The sequence below is a fragment of the Benincasa hispida genome, chromosome 5 (assembly GCF_027475165.1).
Source record: "Benincasa hispida cultivar pf3 chromosome 5, pf3_genome.v1.1, whole genome shotgun sequence".
Taxonomy (NCBI): Eukaryota; Viridiplantae; Streptophyta; class Magnoliopsida; order Cucurbitales; family Cucurbitaceae; genus Benincasa; species Benincasa hispida.
Genome location: NC_143482.1, coordinates 48,572,895 through 48,597,295, shown reverse-complemented (window position 1 = coordinate 48,597,295; position 24,401 = coordinate 48,572,895). Strand labels below are relative to the sequence as shown.

At 35.4% G+C, this 24,401-nt stretch overlaps 1 protein-coding gene across 1 annotated transcript; it reads left to right on the top strand.

The window, feature by feature from the left end:
* The first annotated feature begins 3,001 nt into the window (after window positions 1-3,001).
* Window positions 3,002-22,783, top strand: LOC120077766 (phosphatidylinositol 4-kinase alpha 1-like). The gene is made up of 27 exons (XM_090313836.1): window positions 3,002-3,219; window positions 3,347-4,362; window positions 4,501-4,842; window positions 4,975-5,133; window positions 5,660-5,827; window positions 5,953-6,111; window positions 6,198-6,325; window positions 6,436-6,739; window positions 6,950-7,118; window positions 7,864-8,081; window positions 8,870-9,028; window positions 9,109-9,291; window positions 10,236-10,772; window positions 10,869-11,228; window positions 12,066-12,280; window positions 13,051-13,234; window positions 13,406-13,539; window positions 13,647-13,800; window positions 15,357-15,623; window positions 16,237-16,314; window positions 16,499-16,546; window positions 19,361-19,533; window positions 19,614-19,809; window positions 20,316-20,456; window positions 21,260-21,468; window positions 22,044-22,205; window positions 22,321-22,783. The coding sequence occupies exons 2-27, from the start codon at window positions 3,358-3,360 to the stop codon at window positions 22,577-22,579; spliced, it is 6,111 nt and encodes a 2,036-aa protein (XP_090169962.1). The 5' UTR covers window positions 3,002-3,219; window positions 3,347-3,357; the 3' UTR covers window positions 22,580-22,783.
* The last annotated feature ends 1,618 nt before the right edge of the window (window positions 22,784-24,401 follow it).

Below are 24,401 nucleotides of genomic sequence, written 5' to 3'. Positions count from 1 at the left end.
ACTTCCTCGTGTCAATTCGAACATTTCAAATTAACCCAAATACTAATTCTCGACTTTATCCAAGCTACCCAGGGGACCTAATGAACCTGTGGCTCGAAGCTCCAACGGTCCGTGAATAGCTAATTAAACTCTTTAGCCACAAGATTCACCATTCGTTAATCGTCAGACATTCCACTAAAGACCAACAACTGAACCCTTCATAGATGCTCGTAAGTACAGCTAGGCCAAATTACCGTTTTGCCCCTATAATTACATCTCACTCCTTAAATACCACTGATTCCTTTAATGAACAATAGAACATAGTCCAACTATGTGTGAATACCTCTCAAGCCAAGAGAACGTGTGTGGCGCCACATCGTTCAAGCTCCGGAATCAACCCTTAAGGGAGCTATCTATCTACTTACCCCTGCCTCGGGGAAGGAGTGAATTCCATCTTATGTAGCTGAGTTCCCAACTCCCAAATCAGACAAATCCCCAAAATGGTATGTTTGAATCGGCGACCTGGCCACTCGCATCCATACAAATCAAATGACTGCCCTCAATGACAGGAGTTCCCAACTTCACTCAGGATTGAGGTCATGTTACTTATGGTCATCCTAGTGAAGTGAAGTCTCTGTCATGAACGATGTTATATAACGAGACGTTAACACTTCGTGATCAATTCTTATACAAACTCTTTGTATAGGACGCCTCCGTATGCATGTCCCCAACACGAATGATCAGGATCAGACCATATGTGACAAGTCACAACACTTGTGACCATTCCACAAAGCGGGCCGCATCCGTAGCGTTACCAGGATAAGGTTTCCCTCTTATATCCATATACTACAGCCCATTTTGGTTATCACTCAAGACATGATCCACTTGTATGTCACCACATACATGCTTGAGTTATATATAGATAACCATGAATTTTAAGTTTATTGGTTTGTGGTAAAGCAAATAAAACATGCAACTGAGCAAAATACAAGATGTGAAGTAAATATCATATATTATACAACACAAGCGTTCGTACAAACTATTTACAAACTACAGAATATAAGACTTTAGGGCATCAACCCCAACATGTTTCGACATCTACATGACATGAATAACCATTTTCATTCTTTATCTAAGGAAAACTATGAAATATAACAAAAATATTAATTGTATGAACCTAGTACTATCACTTATTTAGAACGAATAAACTATTTATTGGTTGGTTAGCATAATTTAATTGATTAAACTTTAGACCAAAATCTTGGAGGTTAATCTCTGGTTACAAATGTTTGGTTGAACTTATTTTTTTTACTCATTAGTTTAAAATATTTTTTATGTATTTTTTTTTTTTATATTTCAAAAGTGTCCGACATTTTATTGAAATGTTTTATAATTTTATAGACCTCATTGTCAAACTTATAAATTTTGATTTTTTTTTCAAGTTCAACTAATGAAAGAGGAATTCAAACTTTTGACCTCTTGGTTAAATATTTGCAACAAATCTATACACTATAATATACAATCTTGCTAATATGAGTATACGTTGATTGTAATTGGTATGTATTAGTTCACTAATTGAGTTGTAAATTCAAATTCTCAGTCATATTTGTATTACTCTAAAAAAAAAAAAAAAAAATTAAAAATACCATTTTGGTCACTATGCTTTGAAATTTGTTTAAACTTTATTTCTTATACTTTTAATTGTCTAATTTTAGTCATTAAACTTTTAATAAATTTTAAATTTAATCCGCTATGACCATAGTTTTAAATTTCCATCAATATGCCGATATTGTCATCGATATTTCCACGTTTTCATGAGTTCAATATCGATATGAGAGATGAATCATGTTTCCATTGTATCGTAAAATAAATCCATAAAACATAAAAAAGAAGTAATAATAAAATGGGTTTAAATCCTATTTTGGCCCCTTAATGTTGAATCATGTTCTATTTTGGTCCCTAGTCCCTAGATTTTAAAAAACGTCCATTTTAATCCTTGAACTTTGAAAAAGTATTTATTTTGGTCCTGCCTATTAGAATTTTGTTAACTCTTAAACGCAATGGTGAGATGTCTTGTATGTTTAGATAACTAGGCTGCTAAATAAGTTAACTATGCTAAAAAAAAATCTAGGGTTTCAATGTTGAATTAGACGGTAATGCGATTTCTATAGGAGATCTCAAGTCCTTTTACATCCAAGACTTTGATCGTCTACTATTTTGGTATGTTGGTTGTTGATATTTTATTGCATCTTTATCTTGCTTAACCCATGCTAGATGCAATTTCATCCTTAAACAGATTTCATCTTTAAAAGAGTTACATAATCTTAATAGTAGGGATCAAAATAATCACCTTTTAAAAGTTCAAGGACTAAAATAAACGTTTTTTAAAATTTAGGAACCAAAATAGAACAAGATTCAAAGTTTAGGGACCAAAATAGGATTTAAACCTAACAAAATGTCATTAATGTAAACATAATCTAAATAATAGACATTTTAATTAGTTTTAAAATAGTAAAATATTTATTTATTAATTTAAATTTATTTTTTGATTTTTTTGTTTTCACAATTTTTTTTCAAAAATATCTATCGAAATCAATATTTTATCTATATTTCTATCAAAATTTTCGAAAAATTAAGACGTTAATATTTCCATCGACATTGACAATTTAAACATTGACTACGACTACTTTAAAATTGAAAACAAAGATAAATTTTCACGGATAGAAAAATGTCAAACTATTTACAGAAATAGAAAAAATATACTAATAAACACTGATAGATTTCTATCAACGTTTATCAATGATATGATAAGCTGATAGAAGTCTATCATTGATAGAGATCGATAGAAGTCTATTAATGATGAAAATCGATAAAAATTTAAAATGATTAAATTTTTCTGTGTAAATAATTTATTTTATTTTTCTATTTTTAAACGAAGAAACTAATGGTATTTTAACCCCAAAAAAATATTGATTTTGACTTAATTAATTGAGAGAAATTTCCAAAGGAATGAGCCAGCCATGGTAAAGATTGATGAAATGAAAGATGGAACCGCCGAACCGATTGTCCAAACAGATCGGTTCAATTGCAACGAACAGTATGAAATTTTCAGGCACGGTGGCGGAAAAATTGAGAGAATAGAAGAGAAGACCACCATTGGAGGAGGATAGGGGATCGGAGAGCTGCGAGAATTATCCATTGTAAAACCCCAAAAGCAAAGTCAAGAATAGGCTTTACGGGGTGGGAAATTCTCTCTCTGTTTTGCTTAGTTTACGCTCATGGAAGCATCTTATCAAGCTCGGAGTTTCGTTGTTTGACATTACCTCAATATTTCACAACTTGTATGATCGTATCGTTTGTTTTTCAGATTTGGTTGCAATGGACGCGTTGATCGAACTCTGCGACTTGATTGCGCAGAATCCAGCTTTGTTCTCTGAAAAACTCTCGTGGATTTGTAGTCGATGTCCTCCATCTGAGGCTATTCTTGCTGGATCTCCTGCCATTTCGCGTTCTCAGCTCAATGCAGTGCTTGCTGTTGCTCGACTTCTCTCTAAATGTCCTGACTCGGTCGGTCTGCGCCCCAAATCTGTTGTTCTCGAGTTTCTTCGTTCAATTCCTCTGTCTTTTAGCTTATCTTTCTGGCCACAGTCGTATGGAAATGATGCTATCGCTTCGTTTTTTAACGAATTTTTGAATTACACATCGAAAGCCTGCGAATTATCGACAGATTTTGCCATGGAGATTTCGGGATTCTCGAGTGAGGTTGTGTTGTCTGCAATTAATGATTGCTGCGAAGGTTCAGCAATTTCTAGAGCTTTTCTTGTGGCTTTGTCGAAAAGTTTTCTCCCAATTATCCCCTCCGATGCAGATAAACTGGTTAGTTGCATTCTCGATCGTTTTTTGATATCAGAAGCTGCCCCTGGAACGCCAAGGGAACATAATCAGGCGAACTCTGAGGCCTCATCGTCTCAGAGTTCGCCACTGAGTGTCAGCCATCAGCCGTCAAATGGAGGTTTAAGCCCTGGAAACGAGAACGGTCAAGTGTCGGGTTCCTTAAGTAGCGGTGCTTCACGTATCACAGACGATGCCACTAGTGCGTCCTCAAGAGGGTCGGGGATGATGAATGGAAACAGCATTCTTTGGAAGAGTGGTTTAGAACAATTGGGTATGAATCAAGGATTCAGTGAAGGCGGGGGTGTAGCTTTTGTTAGGCAACAAGTTGCCTCGTTTGAGGACGAGTCTATCGAGAATTTGGAGAAGCAGGAGATTGCCTTCAAGTTAATGACCCACATTTTAGATAATTCTTCTTTTGATGCAAGGCTGTGGGAACAGATGAGAGCATTAGCAAAGAAGCAGCTCCAGACATTGCCAACTTTTCTAAAGGTTAACATTTCATGATTAAACTTGCAAGAAACTGTGACGGGCAAAACTACACTTTCCAAAATGGGTTTTACATTGGCAACGTTTTAGATAGAAGAAAGTTCAATAGTAATTGTTAAACTTGCTGATTGTCATGTGCAGATTAAAAAGCGGGACTGGAGCGAACAGGGTTCAGTTTTAAAAGCAAGAATTAATACTAAACTCTTGGTTTATCAAGCTGCTGCGAGGTTAAAAATGAAGACTGTTGTTTCTCTTGATTTTGATGGGAAGCCGGCTAAGAAGTTAATATTCGAGACTTTTGCATTATTGATGGATGCTGCCGAAGCTTGTTTACTCTCTGTATGGAGAAAGTTGAGAATCTGTGAAGAACTTTTTGGTTCCTTGCTTACTGGACTGTCACAGATTGCTGTTTCTCGTGGAGGTCAGCCCTTACGAGTGTTGCTCATCCGTCTTAAACCTCTAGTTTTAACAGTATGTGCACAGGTAAGTGTTCTTGATTGGTTTAGTTTTTAATAGATGCAGAGAAAGTGCAACAAGATTACTATGTGAAATCTTTGTTCAACACGCAGAGGAAACGGTTAACAATTCGCAATGTATTGAATAAATTTGTTCCAGGCTGATACTTGGGGCAACCAGGGAGCAATGTTTGAAAGTGTCTTGACAACATGTTGTGAGATAATTGAATCTTGCTGGACCAAAGATCGAGCTCCTGTTGACACATTTATAATGGGATTGGCCACGAGCATCCGTGACCGTAATGATTCTGAGGAGCAGGTTTGTTATTTGAGATTGCAGGGTGAACAATAAATGGTTACACATCGTCTTTTTTCACAAGTAGATTGCTTGTAAAATTAAGCTGATAACTATAAGATCTTTAATGCCTATGCATACAATCTTTAAGTTTAATGTCATTGATTCTCTCTCACTCTTGTAGTGGATGGTCTTGTTTGTTTAAATTGTTTGATTTTTATTGAGGTTTTCAATAGGATTAATGGGTATCTATGATGTTAAAGTTTGTCATAAATCCTCTACCTACTATGAAACATATAATGTTTCTGTTTGTTTAATTTTACAGTCAATTACCAAGCTCATGATGATTCTCTCTCACTCTTGTAGTGGATGGTCTTGTTTGTTTAAATTGTTTGATTTTTATTGAGGTTTTCAATAGGATTAATGGGTATCTATGATGTTAAAGTTTGTCATAAATCCTCTACCTACTATGAAACATATAATGTTTCTGTTTGTTTAATTTTACAGTCAATTACCAAGCTCATGATGATTTGATGTGTGCCAATTTCAGGATGACAAAGAGAAACAGGCAGTTCCTATGCAACTTAATGTTATTCGCTTGTTAGCTAAGATGACTGTTGCTGTTAACAAATCTGAAATTGTGGACATGATATTACCCCTTTTCATCGAGAGTTTAGAAGAGGGCGATGCGTCAACTCCTGGTTTATTGCGACTTCAAGTACGGGAACTTTTATCTTGCTAATATTATTTATGTTGTGGATGTACGACATTACCTTGTTGCTTGTTTGTTTTTTCTACCTTCAGTTGATGGCTTTCTATTATCGTCCTATATTTTTACTACAGCTTCTTGATGCTGTATCCCGCATGGCAAGCCTGGGTTTTGAGAAGTCTTATCGGGAGACAATAGTTCTGATGACAAGAAGTTACTTAAGTAAACTTTCTAGCATAGGGTCATCTGAAAGCAGAACAGTGGCTCCAGAAGCAACTACAGAACGTGTTGAGGTATGCATATCTCTAAATAATGTTATGTGATTATTTTGTTCCAAATCACCAATGAAATGGATGCTCATGGTTCAATTACATTCTAGATACTTCCTGCAGGATTTCTTCTTATTGCTAATAGTCTTAAGAGTGCTAAACTACGACTGGAGTATCGTCATCGGTTACTCTCTCTATGCTCAGATGTTGGCCTGGCTGCTGAGTCTAAAAGTGGCAGGTATAGATGCTTTTAAACTTTTGTTACATGGTATATATTTTGATCGTTTATGATTTTTATTTTTCTCTTGCATATAAAATTCCATATTTAATGCTCTCCAAGTCTTACAGAAGTGGAGCAGATTTTCTGGGACCTCTACTGCCTGCAGTTGCTGAAATATGTTCTGATTTTGACCCCACAATGAACATCGAGCCATCCCTTTTGAAGTTATTTAGAAACTTATGGTTTTATATTGCGCTTTTTGGCTTAGCTCCTCCCATACAAAAATCTCAACTTCAGACAAAATCAGTTTCCACTATGTTAAACAGTGTGGGAAGCACTGCAATTGCTCTGCAAGCTGTGAGTGGACCATACCTGTGGAATACGCAGTGGTCATCTGCTGTTCAATTTATTGCTCGGGGGACTCCTCCACTTGTAAGTGTACTCTTCTTCTCTTTATTTTGGGATAAGTTTTAAACTTTTAGTGCGGGAAAGAGATAAATGGATCCTCTATCAACATTCTCATTTGGAGATTTTGAATTTTTACTTCAAGAAACTTTCCCCGGTGTTGCTTAATGCTTGAAGAGTCTTGCTTGTAATAATCATTTTTAAGCTATTTAGTGGATCTCTGTTTTTTTTTTTTAGGTTGTAAGTTCAGTTAAGTGGCTTGAGGACGAATTAGAACTCAATGCTCTCCACAATCCAGGTAGTCGGCGTGGGAGTGGTAATGAGAAAGCTGCTGTAGCCCAAAGGGCTGCTCTTTCTGCTGCTTTAGGAGGCCGAGTTGATGTTGCTGCAATGAGCACAATTTCAGGTAAAATCTTGACTTCTCATGATTTAAATTGCTTCAATATTGATGGTATAACAACCATTTTGTGAGGAAATGTCTAGCAACTGATAATTAGCAATCCGGTTAAAAGCCTGCAGACTGCTGGTTGATCACCGAGGACCAACGAGTCACATTGAAATCTCATAATTTTCTCTAGACTTCTACTAATAAAAATAGAAATAAAAAATAAAGATAGAGAGTATGCCAGGATCCCAGTAAAAAAAAACAGATTGAATAAGAGTCAACCTATCATCTCTAGAGAAGAATGCGCTTTTCCAGGAAGCAAGTTGCTTTTGGACTCGAGCTCTTGTTTACCATGAGTAAAAGATTTTCTTCCATTTGCTGCCACATGGTCCTGTGAGTGAAATCTCCTAAGCCATTTGATAGGAGAGCTGTGTTTTTCTTAGCAAATCTTCCAAAGATGCAGTCTCCGAGGTGTGAGGTTCCATTCTTTTAGCTCCCTCCTAAAAAGAAAGGAAAAAAGACTCTCACAAGCTTGACCTCACTTGTAGTCACATTGATGGGGGCCTTTGAAGGCTGACAAATAGTAATCAGCAAGCAATTGAGAACTAGCCGATCTAGAGTTAGTCAACCACCCTGAGATATAAGGAATAAGGATTTCCCTCCTCTACTGTTTCTTATCAGTTAGTTAAGCAGTTTCTTGTTCAAATATTTTTTTAGGAGGTATTTTCATTCTTCCCATCTCATATTACATCGTTTCATTTTGTAGGTGTTAAGGCTACGTATCTCCTTGCAGTATCTTTTCTAGAGATTATACGTTTCAGTAGCAATGGTGGCATTCTTAATGGTGGTTCAAATGTAAATGCTTCTAGAAGTGCCTTCTGTTGTGTTTTTGAGTATCTTAAAACTCCAAATCTTTTGCCTGCTGTCTCCCAATGTTTGACAGCAATAGTACACAGGGCATTTGAAACTGCAGTTTTGTGGCTGGTATGTTCTGTATTCTTTACTCAACTTCTTTGTTTCTATTTCTTCTTATGCTCACTCTTTTACTTTACTGCTATTGATTAGTATACCAACTAATGATGATTTTTTCTCTGGATGTACCAGCTAATGCATATTTAAGGATCAATGTTAAACATGTCAACTTTTGTTAAACCGTCAAGTTCATATATCCCAACTGTGAGGGGCTTATATAATTCCTACTGTTTTCAAATTACTTGACCTTCTTAAACCTCCTTTACAGTATAAAAGGGGAGTTTTGTAGCTGACTTTTTTTTTTTGGACTATTTTGTGGAGAATTTGGCGTGAGAGGAATGGTAGGATCTTTTGAGTGGTCTGAAAGATCTTGGGAGGAGCTTTAGGAATTGGCTAGGTTTAATTCTTCTTTATGGGCACTTGTTAATCTGGGCTATTTATAATTACCCGCTTGGTCGCCTAACTCACATTCTTTTAAATTAAGGTCGGTTCTTGTTGCTAGTGTTGGAACTCCTTTTCGTAGGCCTAATTTTTGTATGTCCTGAAATAATGGCTTGGTTGCTTAAACCAAATAACAAGAATAATAATAACGTTTCAAAAGATTCAATAAAATTAAAACATTAATTTCTCATCCTACAGAGTTCTATTAGGAAGAATATTAGTAAAAGAATAGACGAATTAAACCTAAATAATGCAACCTGTATATTTGTTAAGGATTTCTTTTCATTTTTAATTTTATCGTAACCTTTACACACTTTCTTTGTATGTGAACGTTGTTTTGCTGTTTGGGTGGTTATCAGGAAGATCGAATATCTGAAACTGGTAATGAAGCTGAGGTCAGAGATTCAACTCTATTTGCTCATACCTGTTATCTTATAAAGAGTATGTCTCAAAGGGATGAACATGTTCGAGATATTGCTGTTAACTTGCTGACACAGCTCAGAGATAAGTTTCCCCAGGTGAAATCATGTCTTCCATTACAAGTTCTTTTCTCATGCCTTTTCATTTTCTTAAAAATCTAAAAATATGGCTTTTTCAGGTTATGTGGAATTCGTCTTGTTTGGATTCCTTGCTCTTTTCCATGCATAATGATGCGCCTTCAACTGTCATTAGTGATCCTGCTTGGGTTGTAACAGTTCGTTCTTTGTACCAAAGGGTAGTTCGGGAGTGGATTGTCAAATCACTGTCATATGCTCCTTGCACTTGCCAAGGTCTCCTACAGGTTGACCAGTGGGAATAATATTCGTTTTTGTCCATTTTTCTGTTTTGCCAGTTAAGTTGGTCTTTTATCATTCTCATAAAAGAAAAATAAGTTGGTCTTTTAACATCATTTTCTTACCTGTATGCTCTTTTATTTCTCCCCATAAAAGGTTGGATTCTTATACAATTAACAAGAAAAAAAGGAAAAAAAAACCATTTCTTAACTCTGCAAGTTTTAATCTCTTTAATGCCAGCTTCTTAGCATGTGACCTACAAAAAGGTGGAACAATAAACCTAGGTTGAAGTGGTTGCTTGAAAGTTGGAGTGAAATGGTTTTATCGAATAGTGTTATTAGGGCAGTCTAATGAAATGGTGCCTTTACTGTAGTTTTTATGTTGTTTATGTTTATGTTTCTTTTTTTCCTTTTTTGGCTCTAGTTCTGCAGGCTTTTCTGGTAATAATTTTTTAGTGTGTTTTGTGTTGCCTTTTCTGGTGCATATTATAAATTGGAAAGACCGTAAGATGTGACACATACTCAAACTCAACAAGCTACAGGGGTGAGGGAGCACAATTTTCATGGCTTCCTCGTGGAGCCTGTGCTCTTGTGACCTTTCTCTTGAAAGAAGAATTTAAAACATTTATTATATTTCAGTTTAGAATTCCTGCTTCTGTAGAAACATATTGAAGCCTTATGTAGGGTATCACAGTACTTAAAATCAAGTTCTATAGGGGGATTTTTGGTTAAGGTAAATGGGTTTGTTGTGTTGAGATTATTAGATCAGAAAGTTAAAGAGGAAGAATAGTGGTGAACATATCAAATGTTCTCATTTTGGGACATTTCTACCTTTTTGAGAAACTATAACCAACTATTGAATCTTAATAAAGTTCTATCACATTTTCTTTGGAGCATACTTTCAAGTTTTTATTAGTTATTTTCTTAAAATATTTTTAATGTGGATGTTTCAGGAAAAACTATGCAAAGCAAATACATGGCAAAGAGGCCAGCATACACCTGATGTGATTTCTCTTTTATCTGAGATACGGATTGGCACTAGCAAAAATGACTATTGGACTGGCATACAGACAGCAAATATTCCTGCTGTCATTACTGCTGCAGCTGCAGCTTCAGGGGCTGACTTAAAATTGACAGAAGCCTTTAATTTGGAGGTGCTCAGTACTGGTATGGTCAGTGCAACAGTTAAGTGCAACCATGCTGGAGAAATTGCTGGTATGAGAAGGTTGTATAACAGCATTGGTGGATTTCAGACCGGTGTTGCTGGTCCAACTGGTCTTGGTTTTGGTCAGGGCCTTCAGAGGCTGATCACTGGAGCAGTTCCCCAACAACCGCAGAATGAGGACGATTCATTTAATGGGATTTTGATTATGAAATTTGTGCAGTCACTTCAGCAATTTGTTAGTGGTGCAGAAAAAGGCTGTGGCCTTGACAAGTTGAAATTTCGCGAAACTTGTTCTCAGGCAACTGCTTTACTTCTGTCAAACTTGGTATGCTCCTTGCTTTTCATGGGTGACTGTGGTTGAAGTATCCTCTTGTCTTCATGCATTTTTTTTTTAATCTCATAATACCTACTAATTTTTCAGGCTTCTGAATCAAAAACAAATATAGAGGGCTTTGCACAACTTATACGCCTTCTTTGTTGGTGTCCAGCATACATTTCCACTCCTGATGCAATTGAAACTGGTGTGTTTATTTGGACCTGGTTGGTTTCTGCTGCACCTGAGCTTGGGTCGTTTGTCCTTGCTGAGCTTGTTGATGCATGGTTATGGACAATTGATACAAAGCGGGGTCTCTTCGCATCAGAGGTCAAGTATTCAGGACCTGCTGCCAAGTTGAGGCCTCACTTATCTCCGGGGGAGCCAGAAGTGCAGCCTGAGATAGATCCTGTTGAACAGATAATTGCTCATAGAATATGGCTTGGATTCTTTATTGACCGCTTTGAGGTTAAAATTTATCTAGGCATCCTAAATATTTGCAGTTTTGCATTGATCATAGAATGGCATGATATGAGTAAAAGTCGAACATAAATTGAGGGTACATACTGTCTCTACCCATATGGGTTTTAGCTTATTGTCTGGTACCAAAAGTCAGTGTTTACCCGTGAGTTTTAACATATTGTCTGTTACCAAAAGGCAAAACATATTTAAAAGGAAAGTTATGATAGGAATCAATATTATTATCCTATCTGCTACTAGGATTTCCTTTGGGAGACAACTGCTAGAAGGACTTTTTTATGTGTTTCTTTGGTGTGACTAATATTTTATTTCTTTTGGTAGGTACAATATCTTTCATTTTCATGTCCTTTATCATTTTTTTTGGTTATTATGGATGCATCTTGGGCGCTGTGCATAATTTTGGGTAGTTCACTTGTTGAGTCCTGCTGCCATCATGTTTTTTGGGTATCTTGCTCCTTGATTCCTCATTGGGATATGGGAACTAAAGCTCTTCAGGATTTAGCATCCTTCCTTTCTGAGCTCACTTTCTCCTCCCGTTTATTTATTCTTTCATATCAGCAATGAAATGTTTGTCTTCTGCACACACGTTTTCACTGAATCGCTTTCCTGAAGAAAAATTTGATTACACTAAATGATATATCATCTTGGATCTGCTTGAGTGGTTTAAACTTTGTTTTAAGCTCTTATAGATTCTAAGATTATGCCACTACTTGAGATTGAGATATATTTTAAAATCTTTCATCTTATTGGCTTGTCTGATAAATTGATCCTTGATTTTGTTTTTAGTATATAACTAGACTATTCAAGTTTTTGTTGGTTCGCTAGGTAGTTCGACACAACAGTGTTGAGCAACTCTTGCTCTTTGGTCGTTTGCTACAGGGGTCCACTAAGCCCCCATGGAACTTTTCACGTCATCCTGCAGCAACTGGTTCCTTTTTCACTCTTATGCTTCTAGGGCTTAAGTTTTGTTCATGCCAATCTCAAGGCAACCTACAAAATTTTAAAACTGGACTGGAGCTGCTGGAGGACCGATTATATAGGTTCTCATTATTATATTCGTCATATTTTCTTTACAACCAGATTAAGTATTCATTAGCATTGGTGATAGTATACTATAATATGTCTAAGATGCTTTGATTCAACGATCTGTTTTAATTTATATGAGACTTGATCTTGATATCTCCGTGGGACTACTGATGCTCTGTGATATGTATATAATAATACATGCACTTTAAAAAGTAAAAAATTGATTTATAATCAATTAGCTAAGCACTATCTTCCTTCTATTTTTCCCAAGTTTTTTGCATAAGTAACATTATTTATAACTATTTAGGACAATTTTTTTGTTAGTCTTCAGCTTTTATGATATAGAGAAATCACCAAATCCATCAATTAGGTATCTTTTACTTGGTAATTTACAGTAGATCACTGCACAAACACATTTCGTCTTTGTTATTTCTCTTGGTTGCCTCATTCTTCGGCCAAAGTGATCTTGTTTACTTAGTTTTTGTTATCCTAGTCCACCAATTTATCTAAAGTTTGATTTAGTAACGATTATTTACTCACATCCTTTGTAATGTCTGAATTTCAAAATTTCTAGTTGACAGTGGTTGATATAATCATATTGGTAAGATTTATTAGTAAAGTTTTGGTGTTCCGCTTTTCTGTTTTTTTTTTTCCATAACCATAATACAGTGCCACATATTTTGTTATAATTTATTCTTCCCACCGGTTGTAGTTGCAGTCTTGTTTTGTGAAACCATCCCAATCTTTATTTGAAATTGAAATATGTGTTTGCTACTTCTTTCAGAGCATCCCTAGGATGGTTTGCACATGAGCCAGAGTGGTACGATGTAAAACATGTGAACTTTGCCCAAAGTCAGGCTCAATCTGTTTCCATATTTCTTCATTACCTTTCAAGTGAACGTGGAAATAGTCTGCAGTCTGATGCAAAAATACGTGGGCGTGAAAATAGTATTTCTTTGGTTGACTCGGTAAGATGATTGTATCTTCCGCCCCTGATCCTGTCTTAATAAACGAGCCTCTATGAAGATATGTCCTGCAAAAGAGAATAGTGTCTAGTGTGCTTCTTTTTACATATTGCCGAGTTTCTGGTATTGTATGAGTTCTTCAACTTTTTAATCGAGTGATTGAAATTTTAACAGAATGATCAATATCACCCTGTCTGGGGCCATTTGGAAAATTATGCTGTGGGAAGAGAAAAAAGGAGGCAACTACTTTTGATGTTATGCCAACATGAGGCCGATAGACTTGAAGTCTGGGCACAGCCAAATATTAAGTAACATACTTGCCATTGAATATATTCATTCTTCTCATATACAGAATTTACATAAACTAAAAATCTTTCATGGAATATATCAATTGTTTCGCCTCTTCTATACATAGGGAGAGTACACCTTCTCGACCCAAGCTAAGTGCTGAAAAATGGATTGAACATGCTCGGACTGCCTTTTCTGTGGATCCGCGAATTGCCTTTTCTATGGTTTCAAGGTTTCCAACAAATGCATCCCTTAGAGTTGAAATGAATCAACTAGTACAGGTTTTTGTTTCCTAATTTTTTCTCTAAGCTAAAATTCATGAACTTGAGCTTCCTGTGCATTAGACACTATTGTTTTGGTTAAATATTATGAAGCTGTTGTATAAGCATATAAGCGTCCTTGTCCTCATGGTTAATTATGTAAGGTGAGAACAAGAAGTGTACAGCACATTTTAGTGCTTATAATTTATTTTTTGAGACGGTTGATTCTGGAAGAGGTGAAATGATTTTGGGTATGGAAATTGTGAAATATGGTTTTGATTCTTTCTGTCTTAATACTATAGGCTATAGCTTGATGAAATTGTGAAATATGGTGTTGTCTTCGTTATGAAGATGTGAAAAACCATGATCATCTATTATTCTGCAGAATCTGCACTTACCATTTTGTCGTCTACTGCCTGTCAAGCTCTTTAATATGTGCCCTTCAATGGCCAGCATGTTGGTTTTCCAAGTATTTATTTATTCAACACCTGTTTGTTGGCAAAGTTGGGATTCGATATACTAACACGACGAGTGAAATTTGTCGAGAATCTTGAACTTCGAGAGAACCTTTACTTGATTTTATTTTTATTTTGATCAATGCACTTAGTAGGAGGTTTTTATTTTCTCTACAGTCACTCTGACATCCAGAGACAATTTAACGTAGTAGATAATTAGGAATGCACCGAGCCTCAGCAGGGCTTCTTTCAAACTTGTGTACACCTCACTTCCAAATAGCTAAATGAGACCAGGACATGCAATGCCTTTTTTCTGTTATCTTTTATTATATTCTTCACTATGATAAATAGCCATGGTAGGGTATTACTAGACTGACTTTCTTGGACTAGCATTTTGTGGGCAGAATATCCATTTCAAGAATTTTAGAGACAACAGACTTAATCGATAACCAACTTTCATTTAGAATTTTTTTGCTTATTCTTTTGTTTCTAAAATTGACCCATGGACAAAAATCTCTGTTAATCTTTTTCATGGAGAGGAGATTTTTTGGCTTGCTCTCAACAGAGTCTTCCTTTGGTTTCTTGGGGGAGAGGAATGGAAGATTTTTCAGAGATTCCTTATGTTTAAGGAGTTTATTCTTTTTCATGTTTTGAATTGGATCAACACCTTTCTCTGATTATAGTTCTTATTTGATTTCCAATTGGAAAATTTTCATGTATCCCACCATGTTTGGAGTTTATAACTTCTTTTATTTCATTCATCAATGGAATCTATTTCTCTTCTAAAAGAAAATCTTTGTTAATGTTAAAGGATCGATTGACTCAAAAGTTTAACACTTTAACACTCTTCCTCACTTGTGGGTTTGAAAATTTGTAGAAAACCCAAGAAGTGGAAATCAATATTAATTAGAGAGTAAATGACATTATAGAGGTTTTAACACAAGACTTCCTGCTCTAATACCTTGTTGAATCACCGATTGACTCAAAAGCTTAAGCTGTGATGGGTTATGATAAATTTAATTATATCAACACTTGCATGAGCAATTTTTGTCTTATCTTCTACTATTGCTTAATGAGCCTTTGCTTGACTTTTCATCTTCCTGATGTGGTTTCTTATCGCAGTTGCACATATTGGATATTCGCACTATTCCTGAAGCATTGCCGTATTTCGTCACACCAAAAGCTGTTGATGAAAATTCTGAACTTCTGCGACAGTTGCCACATTGGGCTGCTTGTTCAATTACACAAGCTCTTGAGTTCCTCACTCCTGCTTACAAGGGGCATCCACGTGTTATGGCATATGTTCTTAGGGTATTGGAATCTTATCCTCCCGAAAAGGTTACATTTTTCATGCCACAACTGGTGCAAGCTTTGCGATATGATGAAGGGGTACATGTTCTTAATGAACTCTCTTGCTATTATTCTTTCTCAGATCCTTTTAGATTTTTTTCAGTTAGTTATTAGGACTTGGATGAAGCACTCTTTCCATTCATTTTGTTGATTTCGGTTTCTGTCAATAAATCATTCAATTCAATCACTACTAAATCTTGGGTGATATTTTTATGCCTAGCCTAATTTAGTGGCACTTCTTATTGAGGTATAGCTTTTTCTATAAGGATAGGTTCAGATTTGTTTGCACTAATTGATATGACTAAATATATAATCCTTTGGATTTTGGTTCACTCTTGCCTCAATATCACTTTACTTGCAATTATTATAATTATAATTATTATTATTTCATTCCTCGTGACACCAGTTCAAATTTGGTTCTTGGCAAATCATGAGATGATCTCTCATCTTGCTACTTCTTTTAATTATTGAGAAATCAAGTGAAGTTAATCAACTGATGCTATTACGCCAAGCACACAATTTCACTTTTACTGGATTTAAGCAAGCTTCAAAATTTGATGACTTGAACCTTATCAACGCTGATTGACGTATTAACTCTTTTGCATACTAAATTTCTTAGCTTCTTACATGTTATCTGATTACTTGCTTTCAGAGGTTGGTTGAAGGATATTTACTTAGAGCAGCTCAGAGAAGCGATATATTTGCACATATTCTGATCTGGCACCTGCAGGTTTGTGAAATTTCACACGTGGTTTGAGTTTTCTTGGGAGTTTTCTTTACATATTTTATGGTTTTGAAGTTATATTTTCTTTTAATTTTTTATTTTCATGATGCATATCGGGTGTGACTGCATTAGGGATTCGGCGATGATATGTTCTGCTCTACATATAATAAGTTGAATTAATGACTTGCAGGGTGAGACTTCTTTACCAGACTCTGGGAAAGATGTGAACTCTGGGAAGGTATGTCTCTATCGGTGTTTCTGAAATGAAGTATGTTAGTGTTTTTTTGTTTAAGTACACTCTGAAATACGAACAAAATATTGTTTTATTACTTTAAAAAATAGTCATAAGAAGAAGAGATAATACATAACCCCACACCGCACCGTCCTTCACCTGCTGCTTTTTGTTCTGAACCTGGCATCGCTTGTCTTCCAATCGATGGGCCCCATTGTCTGCCTTTTATTGCTTTGTGTCCAATGTCTTGGTCCTCCCATTGACTTTCCTAGCTCATCATTAAACATCCCTTCGTCAAACACCGTTCTTCCTTCACCAATCCCATCCCTTCTTATCGAAAGGTGGTCTAACCCTTCATTGCTTCCCAACAAACTGGTTTCAGCTGATGCTATGGGCAATCCACAACCTGACCCACTTTTTTATTTACCCTCTAAGGTGATAGTAAACAAAACATTCTTTGATGAAATTGCCCTCATCGAGCACAATTGTTGAACAAAATCCCATTGTCATCATTCTTCTAGGGGTGTTTACGGTAAGAAGTGGAATAGTGAGGATTAAGGAGTTCATTATGAACTCTGGACAGTTGTGAACTCCTGGAGCCCATAGTGTAAGGAATTGATAAGATATAAAATTTGATGTTTTTTAGTAGTGGGACCCACTAACTCCTTGGGCCAAACAAGGAGTGGAGTTCACAACTCCTCCTTCACAATTCCTTGGGCTAAACACAACTTTGGTTCTGGACTACATTGGAGGCTATTAGGACATTGGGAGGGATCCTCATCCTACATTTGAGGCTATCGACACCTCAGGAAGGATCCTCATAATGTGGAATGATCTGCCTTATCATACCAAAAATCACTAAAAGTGCCTTTCTCCTCTTTGCTCATCTCTTTTCTTGATGGTCTCAGTTTTTGGTTGACAAAGATTTAAGGCTCGTCCCCATCTAGATAGACCACATTTTTGGCAAGAGTTCAATTAACAAATTTATAATATCTTTGCTCGGGAGGTTGGATATGGGTTGATTCCAACAGGTCTTGATGTTCACATGAGAAATCTAATGGTGGCCCTTCCACACGCAGTATGCACAAATTCAATTCCTTCACTGATCAGATGGCTCTAACTTTAGGGACCTTCACTTACTCTCATTGCTACCATCTAGGCATCTATTCAATGGGATCACATCAATGCTCAATAAAGAATACAACTTGAATCTCCATTTATGGAAGCGAAAGTTTGGCTCATTGTAAATGACTTAAGGTACTGACAAGTCTCCTGGTTCTTAAGGATACGCTACATAATTATATAAAAATATTATGGATTGTCCTAAAGAAAGACAAACATGTGGGGTACTGACACAATAAGGGATTAGTAAGAAAATGTGAAGCCAAATAACCCTTCTGTAACTATGGACGGTGATCTGTATGAAAAAGGTTCTTTCTCTAAAAGCTCGACATTGAAAAGACTTTCGACAAAGTGGATTGGAACTTCTTTAAGGAGATCTTAAAATGGGGGAGGATTAGAGGGTGTATTTCATATACCAACTTCTCTATTATCATCAATAGTTGCCCTAGAGTTAACATTAATTTTACTTAAAGAGGGCGTCGAAACCGTCTTTAACTCTTTCCTTTAATCATTGTGGTTGATTGTTTTAGTTGACTACAATTCGCAAATGATACTATTCTTTTCTCTTTTTATGAGGATTGGAACTTACATATTATGTTCAGTTTGTAAAAACATTTTAAGAAGTAGGGGGGCTCAATATCAATCACCACAAATCTAAAATTATTGGCCTCAATATGGAGTCCTAATTGATTGAATCCATTTCTAATACGTTTGTGCAAGTCCTTGTTCTTCTTTTGAATGGTAATCAAAGCACCATGGCTTTTTGGACTCCAATTGTCGAGAAGATTTAATGGAGGCTCCATTGGAAAAATTTACACATCCTTGAAAGGGGAGGCTCACTCTCATACAAACCACGTTGACCAAACATGTCCCTCAAAATACACATCAAGGTGGTGCGCTGTATAGAAAAACTTAATAGAAACTCTGTGGAAAGGCAGCATTGACAACATGTATATTCACCTTGTCAAAAAGAAGGGGAAAAAACAAAGACAACACATGTATTCACCTTGTCAAAGGGGAAAAAGTCCTCCCTATTGATCAAGGTGGCCTCATCATACACAGCTTGAAAGAGAAAAAACAAGGTTCTTTTTGCCAAATGGATTTGACGCCGTCAAGGGAAAAAAAGGGCTTTATGTAGGAAAGTTATAGATGCCAAATATGAAATTTCTCCAATGAGCATAAAACCTGGAAGAATGTCTATTATCTTTGTTAAACGTTAGTGATGAATGCCTTTTTCCTCAATAATGCTTACTTTGTGAGATTGGTTTTTGTGAGAAACCGAGCTTTCTTTGAGGAAATAAAAGAATATTCAAGGGCATACAAAAAAAAAAAAAAAAAATAGCCCAACAGAAGTAGTCCCACCAACCATAATAAGAGCGTCAGAGACTAAAACCTGATTTGTAATAACAAAACAATTAAGAAATAGAGGCTCACACAGATATTAAATCTAATAGATTTTTTAGGTATATTTGGAGAAATATACTGATTGTCATAATCCATTCGATCTCAAAATTTCATAACAAATTCATTTTGCTTAGTGTACACTATGTTTCCCAAGCACAGTGATTATATTTTATTTTCCACCTGGTTGGGTATAATATAACCTCGAGCTGCTCTTTGCATTCTGTCTTAATTTATATTGATAGTTTGATTGTTTCTGATTTAATGCTCAACAATCCTGTATTGTGCTATTTTCAGAATGGTTCATTTCTGGCGCTATTGCCAGTTGTAAGGCAGCATATTATTGATGGTTTCACTCCAAAGGCTCTTGACTTATTTAAAAGAGAGTTTGATTTCTTTGACAAAGTTACGTCTATATCTGGTGTTCTCTTCCCGCTTCCCAAGGATGAACGGCGAGCTGGCATCAGGAGGTGTGTTTTCGACTCAATTGCTTGGTTAACATTTCCTACATTGCTTGTTAACTGAAAAGATATTAAAACCATTTTCCCAGGGAGTTGGAGAAAATTGAAATGGAGGGTGAAGACCTATATCTACCAACTGCCACAAACAAGCTTGTCCGTGGTATTCAAGTAGATAGTGGAATACCCTTGCAGTCAGCTGCAAAAGTTCCTATCATGGTTACATTCAATGTGGTTGATCGGGATGGGGACCCAAATAATATAAAACCCCAAGCTTGCATTTTCAAGGTGAGTTAACAACGAAGTTGACATCATTCCAATATAATTTTACTTGTCAATCATCAATTTATAGCAACCTTTTTATTATTTTCTACGTTAGCATGCTGATAACCATCATATAATAATACCCCGACAATTTTTCAAATTTGGATTAAAATGTCTGAGTGCTTTATTAGCCTCTGAGGGGACTTATATGAATCTCGTTACATTTACAAAAGAGCATACCCTAAGTTTTTCGAGAGTTTTACATTTGCTGACTTTGGAGGATTTCTATATTGGAAAGTAATTAACTGATTATGCATATAGATGTTAAGGAAAAACTCTTATATGCATGGATATTAACAAGGTACCTTTTTGTTTTTATTATGTTGACCTTCAGAGAAAAAATTGTGGTACTTAAGCCTGAGTTGAATTATATGACATCTACATCCTGATTTTAGAGAAATAACTTAATCATATTCTGGAGAACTGAATTGTTTCCGCCTGTGGATTGCTTCATCTTTTCTTTGTTTTAGGTTGGAGATGACTGCCGACAAGATGTTCTTGCTCTGCAAGTGATATCACTTCTTAGGGACATCTTTCAAGCAGTTGGGCTTAATCTCTATTTGTTTCCATATGGTGTCCTCCCTACTGGCCCCGGTAGAGGCATAATCGAGGTAACTTTTGGCAACTGTATGATTAGGCATGCTTTTCTCGGCGCTTGCTATCCGCTAGCATCTGTGCTGACAGTAAATTTCTTTTTCATAGAATTTTATGTTTGCAATGTATAATAGAATTTTATGTTCACTAGTGCCTCCATTTGGTGTTCTCTCTATAAGGTTCTTTGTTGGCCTTTTCTTCCAAGATTTATGTTCTTTTAGAAAGACGTTTGTCTTTACAGCCTAGTTCTTTTGCTCTATGTATTTGTGTTTACTACTTTTATTTCTTTGTATTTTGAGCATTAATCTCTTTTCATTATTTTAATGAAAAATTTCGAAGCCTTCTAAAAAGGATAGTGAAGTTATGGATGACTTCACATCAGTGAGAAAAATATCATTCAACTTTTTGGTTGAAAGCATTTTTAAGTATATAGGATAAAGATCAATTTCAAAGTACTAGTTGCAACTACTAGGTATAATCCCACGATATTGTTCTTTACTTGTTATTTCCTGTTAAAATAATGACCCGAAAGTGCGAGCTTACAAAGAACGAAGTTGGATTTAGTTTTTACTTCATTAAGCCAAGTTATTAATTTCATATCCTGCACTTTCACTATTTATTTTCCATGTTTATTTGTTTGCACTTGAGACAAACTGGCATAATGAAATTAGTTGCGTGATTGGATTAAACACCATCACCTATACTTCACATTCTGTTTTTGTTTATTAATCAGAGCTATACTTGTATAGCCGATTCATGAATGCTTCTTGCGTTGAGATCTTGTTAAATTATTGCTCATCTGATGATTGACCATTCTCAGGTCGTTCCTAATACACGAAGCAGAAGTCAGATGGGTGAAACCACTGATGGGGGTTTGTATGAGATCTTCCAACAGGACTATGGGCCGGTAGGCTCTCCTAGTTTTGAAGCAGCACGTGAGAACTTCATCATTAGTAGTGCTGGTTATGCCGTCGCCAGCTTGTTACTTCAACCAAAGGACAGACACAATGGCAATCTTCTATTTGACAAGTATGTTATCCTTTCCTATTCTTCACCCAAATATTACTTTCAACTACAAAGATTTCATTGATATAATGAAAAGAGATTACTGCCCTAAATACAAGATCTCCAAATAGAAGACAAAGAAAAGACGAACACAACTAATGATGTGTGGGCCAAAAAGAAGAAAACCTTCGAACTTCAGAAGTACAGAAAACTTAGAGAGAGTCCCGTAAGAAACTAAAGAGACACTGAACCAAAACAAATCAAGCCAGACAGAGAAAATTCGAACCAAGAAACTGACAAGATTGCATCGCAAAAGACCAGAAAAACTCTTAAAACGCCCTTGTGAGAGGGAAATGAGACCTCAAGATCAATGGGTCTTTAAAATCTTAAAAGAAAAGAAAAAACACCTCAAACAATCTGCTTATATTTAAGAGGGCTGATTTTATTTTCATCTCTACACGACATAAAATTGTTTCATCTCTTCGGTAAAATAAATTATTAGCTTGTTATTCAAATATGTCTGTCCTATGCACCATGGGAGTCAAAATACCGTGGCGGGATAGTATGTTCCGAGTGTTAACACGTGCATGTGAATGCAGTGTTGGGAGGCTTGTCCATATTGATTTTGGTTTCATACTGGAGACATCACCTGGGGGAAATATGCGCTTTGAAAGTGCACACTTCAAGCTAAGCCATGAGATGACTCAACTTCTTGATCCCTCTGGGGTTATGAAGAGTGAGACCTGGAACTTATTTGTAAGGTAGAAAAGTTTCTTCCTCTGCCGTATATTTATACTCTCTCAGTTTCAGATTATTCAAAATTAAAAGTCTTTGTGCTCAGAGATCAATTGCATTAATTCGTGTGTCTGTCCACAGCTTGTGTGTGAAGGGATACCTCGCTGCTCGCCGCCATATGGACGGGATCATCAACACCGTATTACTAATGCTAGACAGTGGATTACCATGCTTCAGTCGTGGCGATCCAATTGGAAATCTTCGGAAGAGATTTCATCCGGAAATGAACGACCGGGAAGCAGCGAATTTCATGATCCGTGTCTGCACCGATGCATATAACAAATGGACAACTGCAGGCTATGATTTGATACAGTACTTGCAGCAAGGCATTGAGAAGTAAGGTAATTTTTTTCGGAACTCGAGACTTTCAAATGTATAGTTTCTTCTTCCTATTTATTGAGTGATTCTTCGCGACTGTATAAACGGCTAAATTATAAATTAAGTGGAGGCGGTTTCAATTGGGGTGAGTGATCATTTTGTAAATTCTTCATTGTTTATCGAATTGAACGTGAATGAATTATCTATAGAAGGCCTTTTCTAATGATTCTACTTTCTCGAGATAGTTGTTGGTCCCTAATATGAGTGTTTATCTTCATGTTCAATAATTTTCCATTGACATGGCCTTTATTTTCGCTCCTCATAACCTTTTTATCTCAACGGGCAAAATTTGTTCAATATCTTCTTCTAAGGCTAAAGTGGGCTACATATAGTATGTGCTTATCAACTTCGAATCTTTCACCTTCCATTTATGTTTGTTAAAAATACGTGCGATGCATGTGGTAAAAAAATTTTAAACATAAATTGAGGATGAAATTTGAATATTCAATAGAATATTTTTCATTTATTTTAAATAGTAAACATTTAACATGATTTTACAAAATAATGAAAGAAATAGTGGATAAAACTATATATAATATATATGTGTTCTTCTAGGTTAATTTACAACATATATAAAAAATGACCAAAATAATCATAGCATAAATGGTTATAAATCAGTACCATTTTACTATAAATGATTACAACATATACGTCTGTGTGTCTGTTCAGTGTAATAAATACAATTTTAATATAAATGTAGAATAAGTTGTATTATTTGCCTCGAGGTTGGAGGATCAATTCTTCTACCTCACAAGTGATTAAATCACAAATATAAAATGTGTTGACGTAGTATTAAAAATACAAACATAAAATGCATTGACGTAGTTGAAAATCTTTGTAACATAAATTGTATAGTGAAATATAAATATGAATAAATATACATTTCATTAAGCTTAAATTATCATTATTTGACATAATAAAATATATTATTTATCTCATGAGTAATTGTGTGATTTTTTGAATGGGTGGATTTATGAAGGAAAAAAATAAATGAATAAGTGTTTTATATAAAAAAGTACATATATTGAAATTTTAGTAAAGAATTAAATAAGTATTTAATTAAAAAAACAAACAAATATATCATTCACCAAAAGAATATTATAAATTAAGCATACATATAATGAGATTATGGAAAATGAAGGAAAAAGAGTAAATGGTTGGAATTTCAAATTGAGAATAAAATTAAAAAAAGATTAAATTATTTTCTACAAAAGATTTCCTAATTTTTTTTAACTCCTCTCTCTATGCTCCTAACCTCTGTAACGTGGCTAAAACAAAACAGTCATAATATTACGCTATTTTTTTTTTCTAAGTAAGAAAGAATAAACGAATTGCAATGAAGTTGTTGTTCGATCAAAATCAAATTTATTCTAAAGTTTCGATTATCGGTTTTGCACCAATCATAGGTTAATTTAATACTCTCTTTTCTTTAGTATTTGCATGTTACTCTTCCTTTTGTCTTTCTTATTTATTTATCTTGTGAGTGTTGGCTGAAGTGAGGATAGAAAAATGGTAACCATGTGACTCATGAGACAGTGAAACAGTATATCCAATTTGTTTCCCCTTCAAACTTAAATTTCATCTTAATTCTTTTATTTTGTTTTTATTTTCTCATTCAAAAAGAAATCTCATCCAAATTCTTTTATTTCTTTTCTTATTCAAACTGAAATCTCATCTTAATTTTTTTTTATTTCTTTATGTTTTCTAACGAAAGAGCATCTCCAAAGAAAGTTTTTCACTTAAAATAAACTTCTCAAAAGCACACTACTAATTTATTCATAAAG

Bases quoted from the DNA above. Each gene is read 5' to 3' on its own strand.
- LOC120077766 (XM_090313836.1), top strand. From the start codon at position 3,358: ATGGACGCGTTGATCGAACTCTGCGACTTGATTGCGCAGAATCCAGCT. The intron at 13,540-13,646 runs GTAACATACTTG...TTCTATACATAG, and splicing joins TGGGCACAGCCAAATATTAA to GGAGAGTACACCTTCTCGAC. The intron at 16,315-16,498 runs GTTTGTGAAATT...AATGACTTGCAG, and splicing joins TTCTGATCTGGCACCTGCAG to GGTGAGACTTCTTTACCAGA.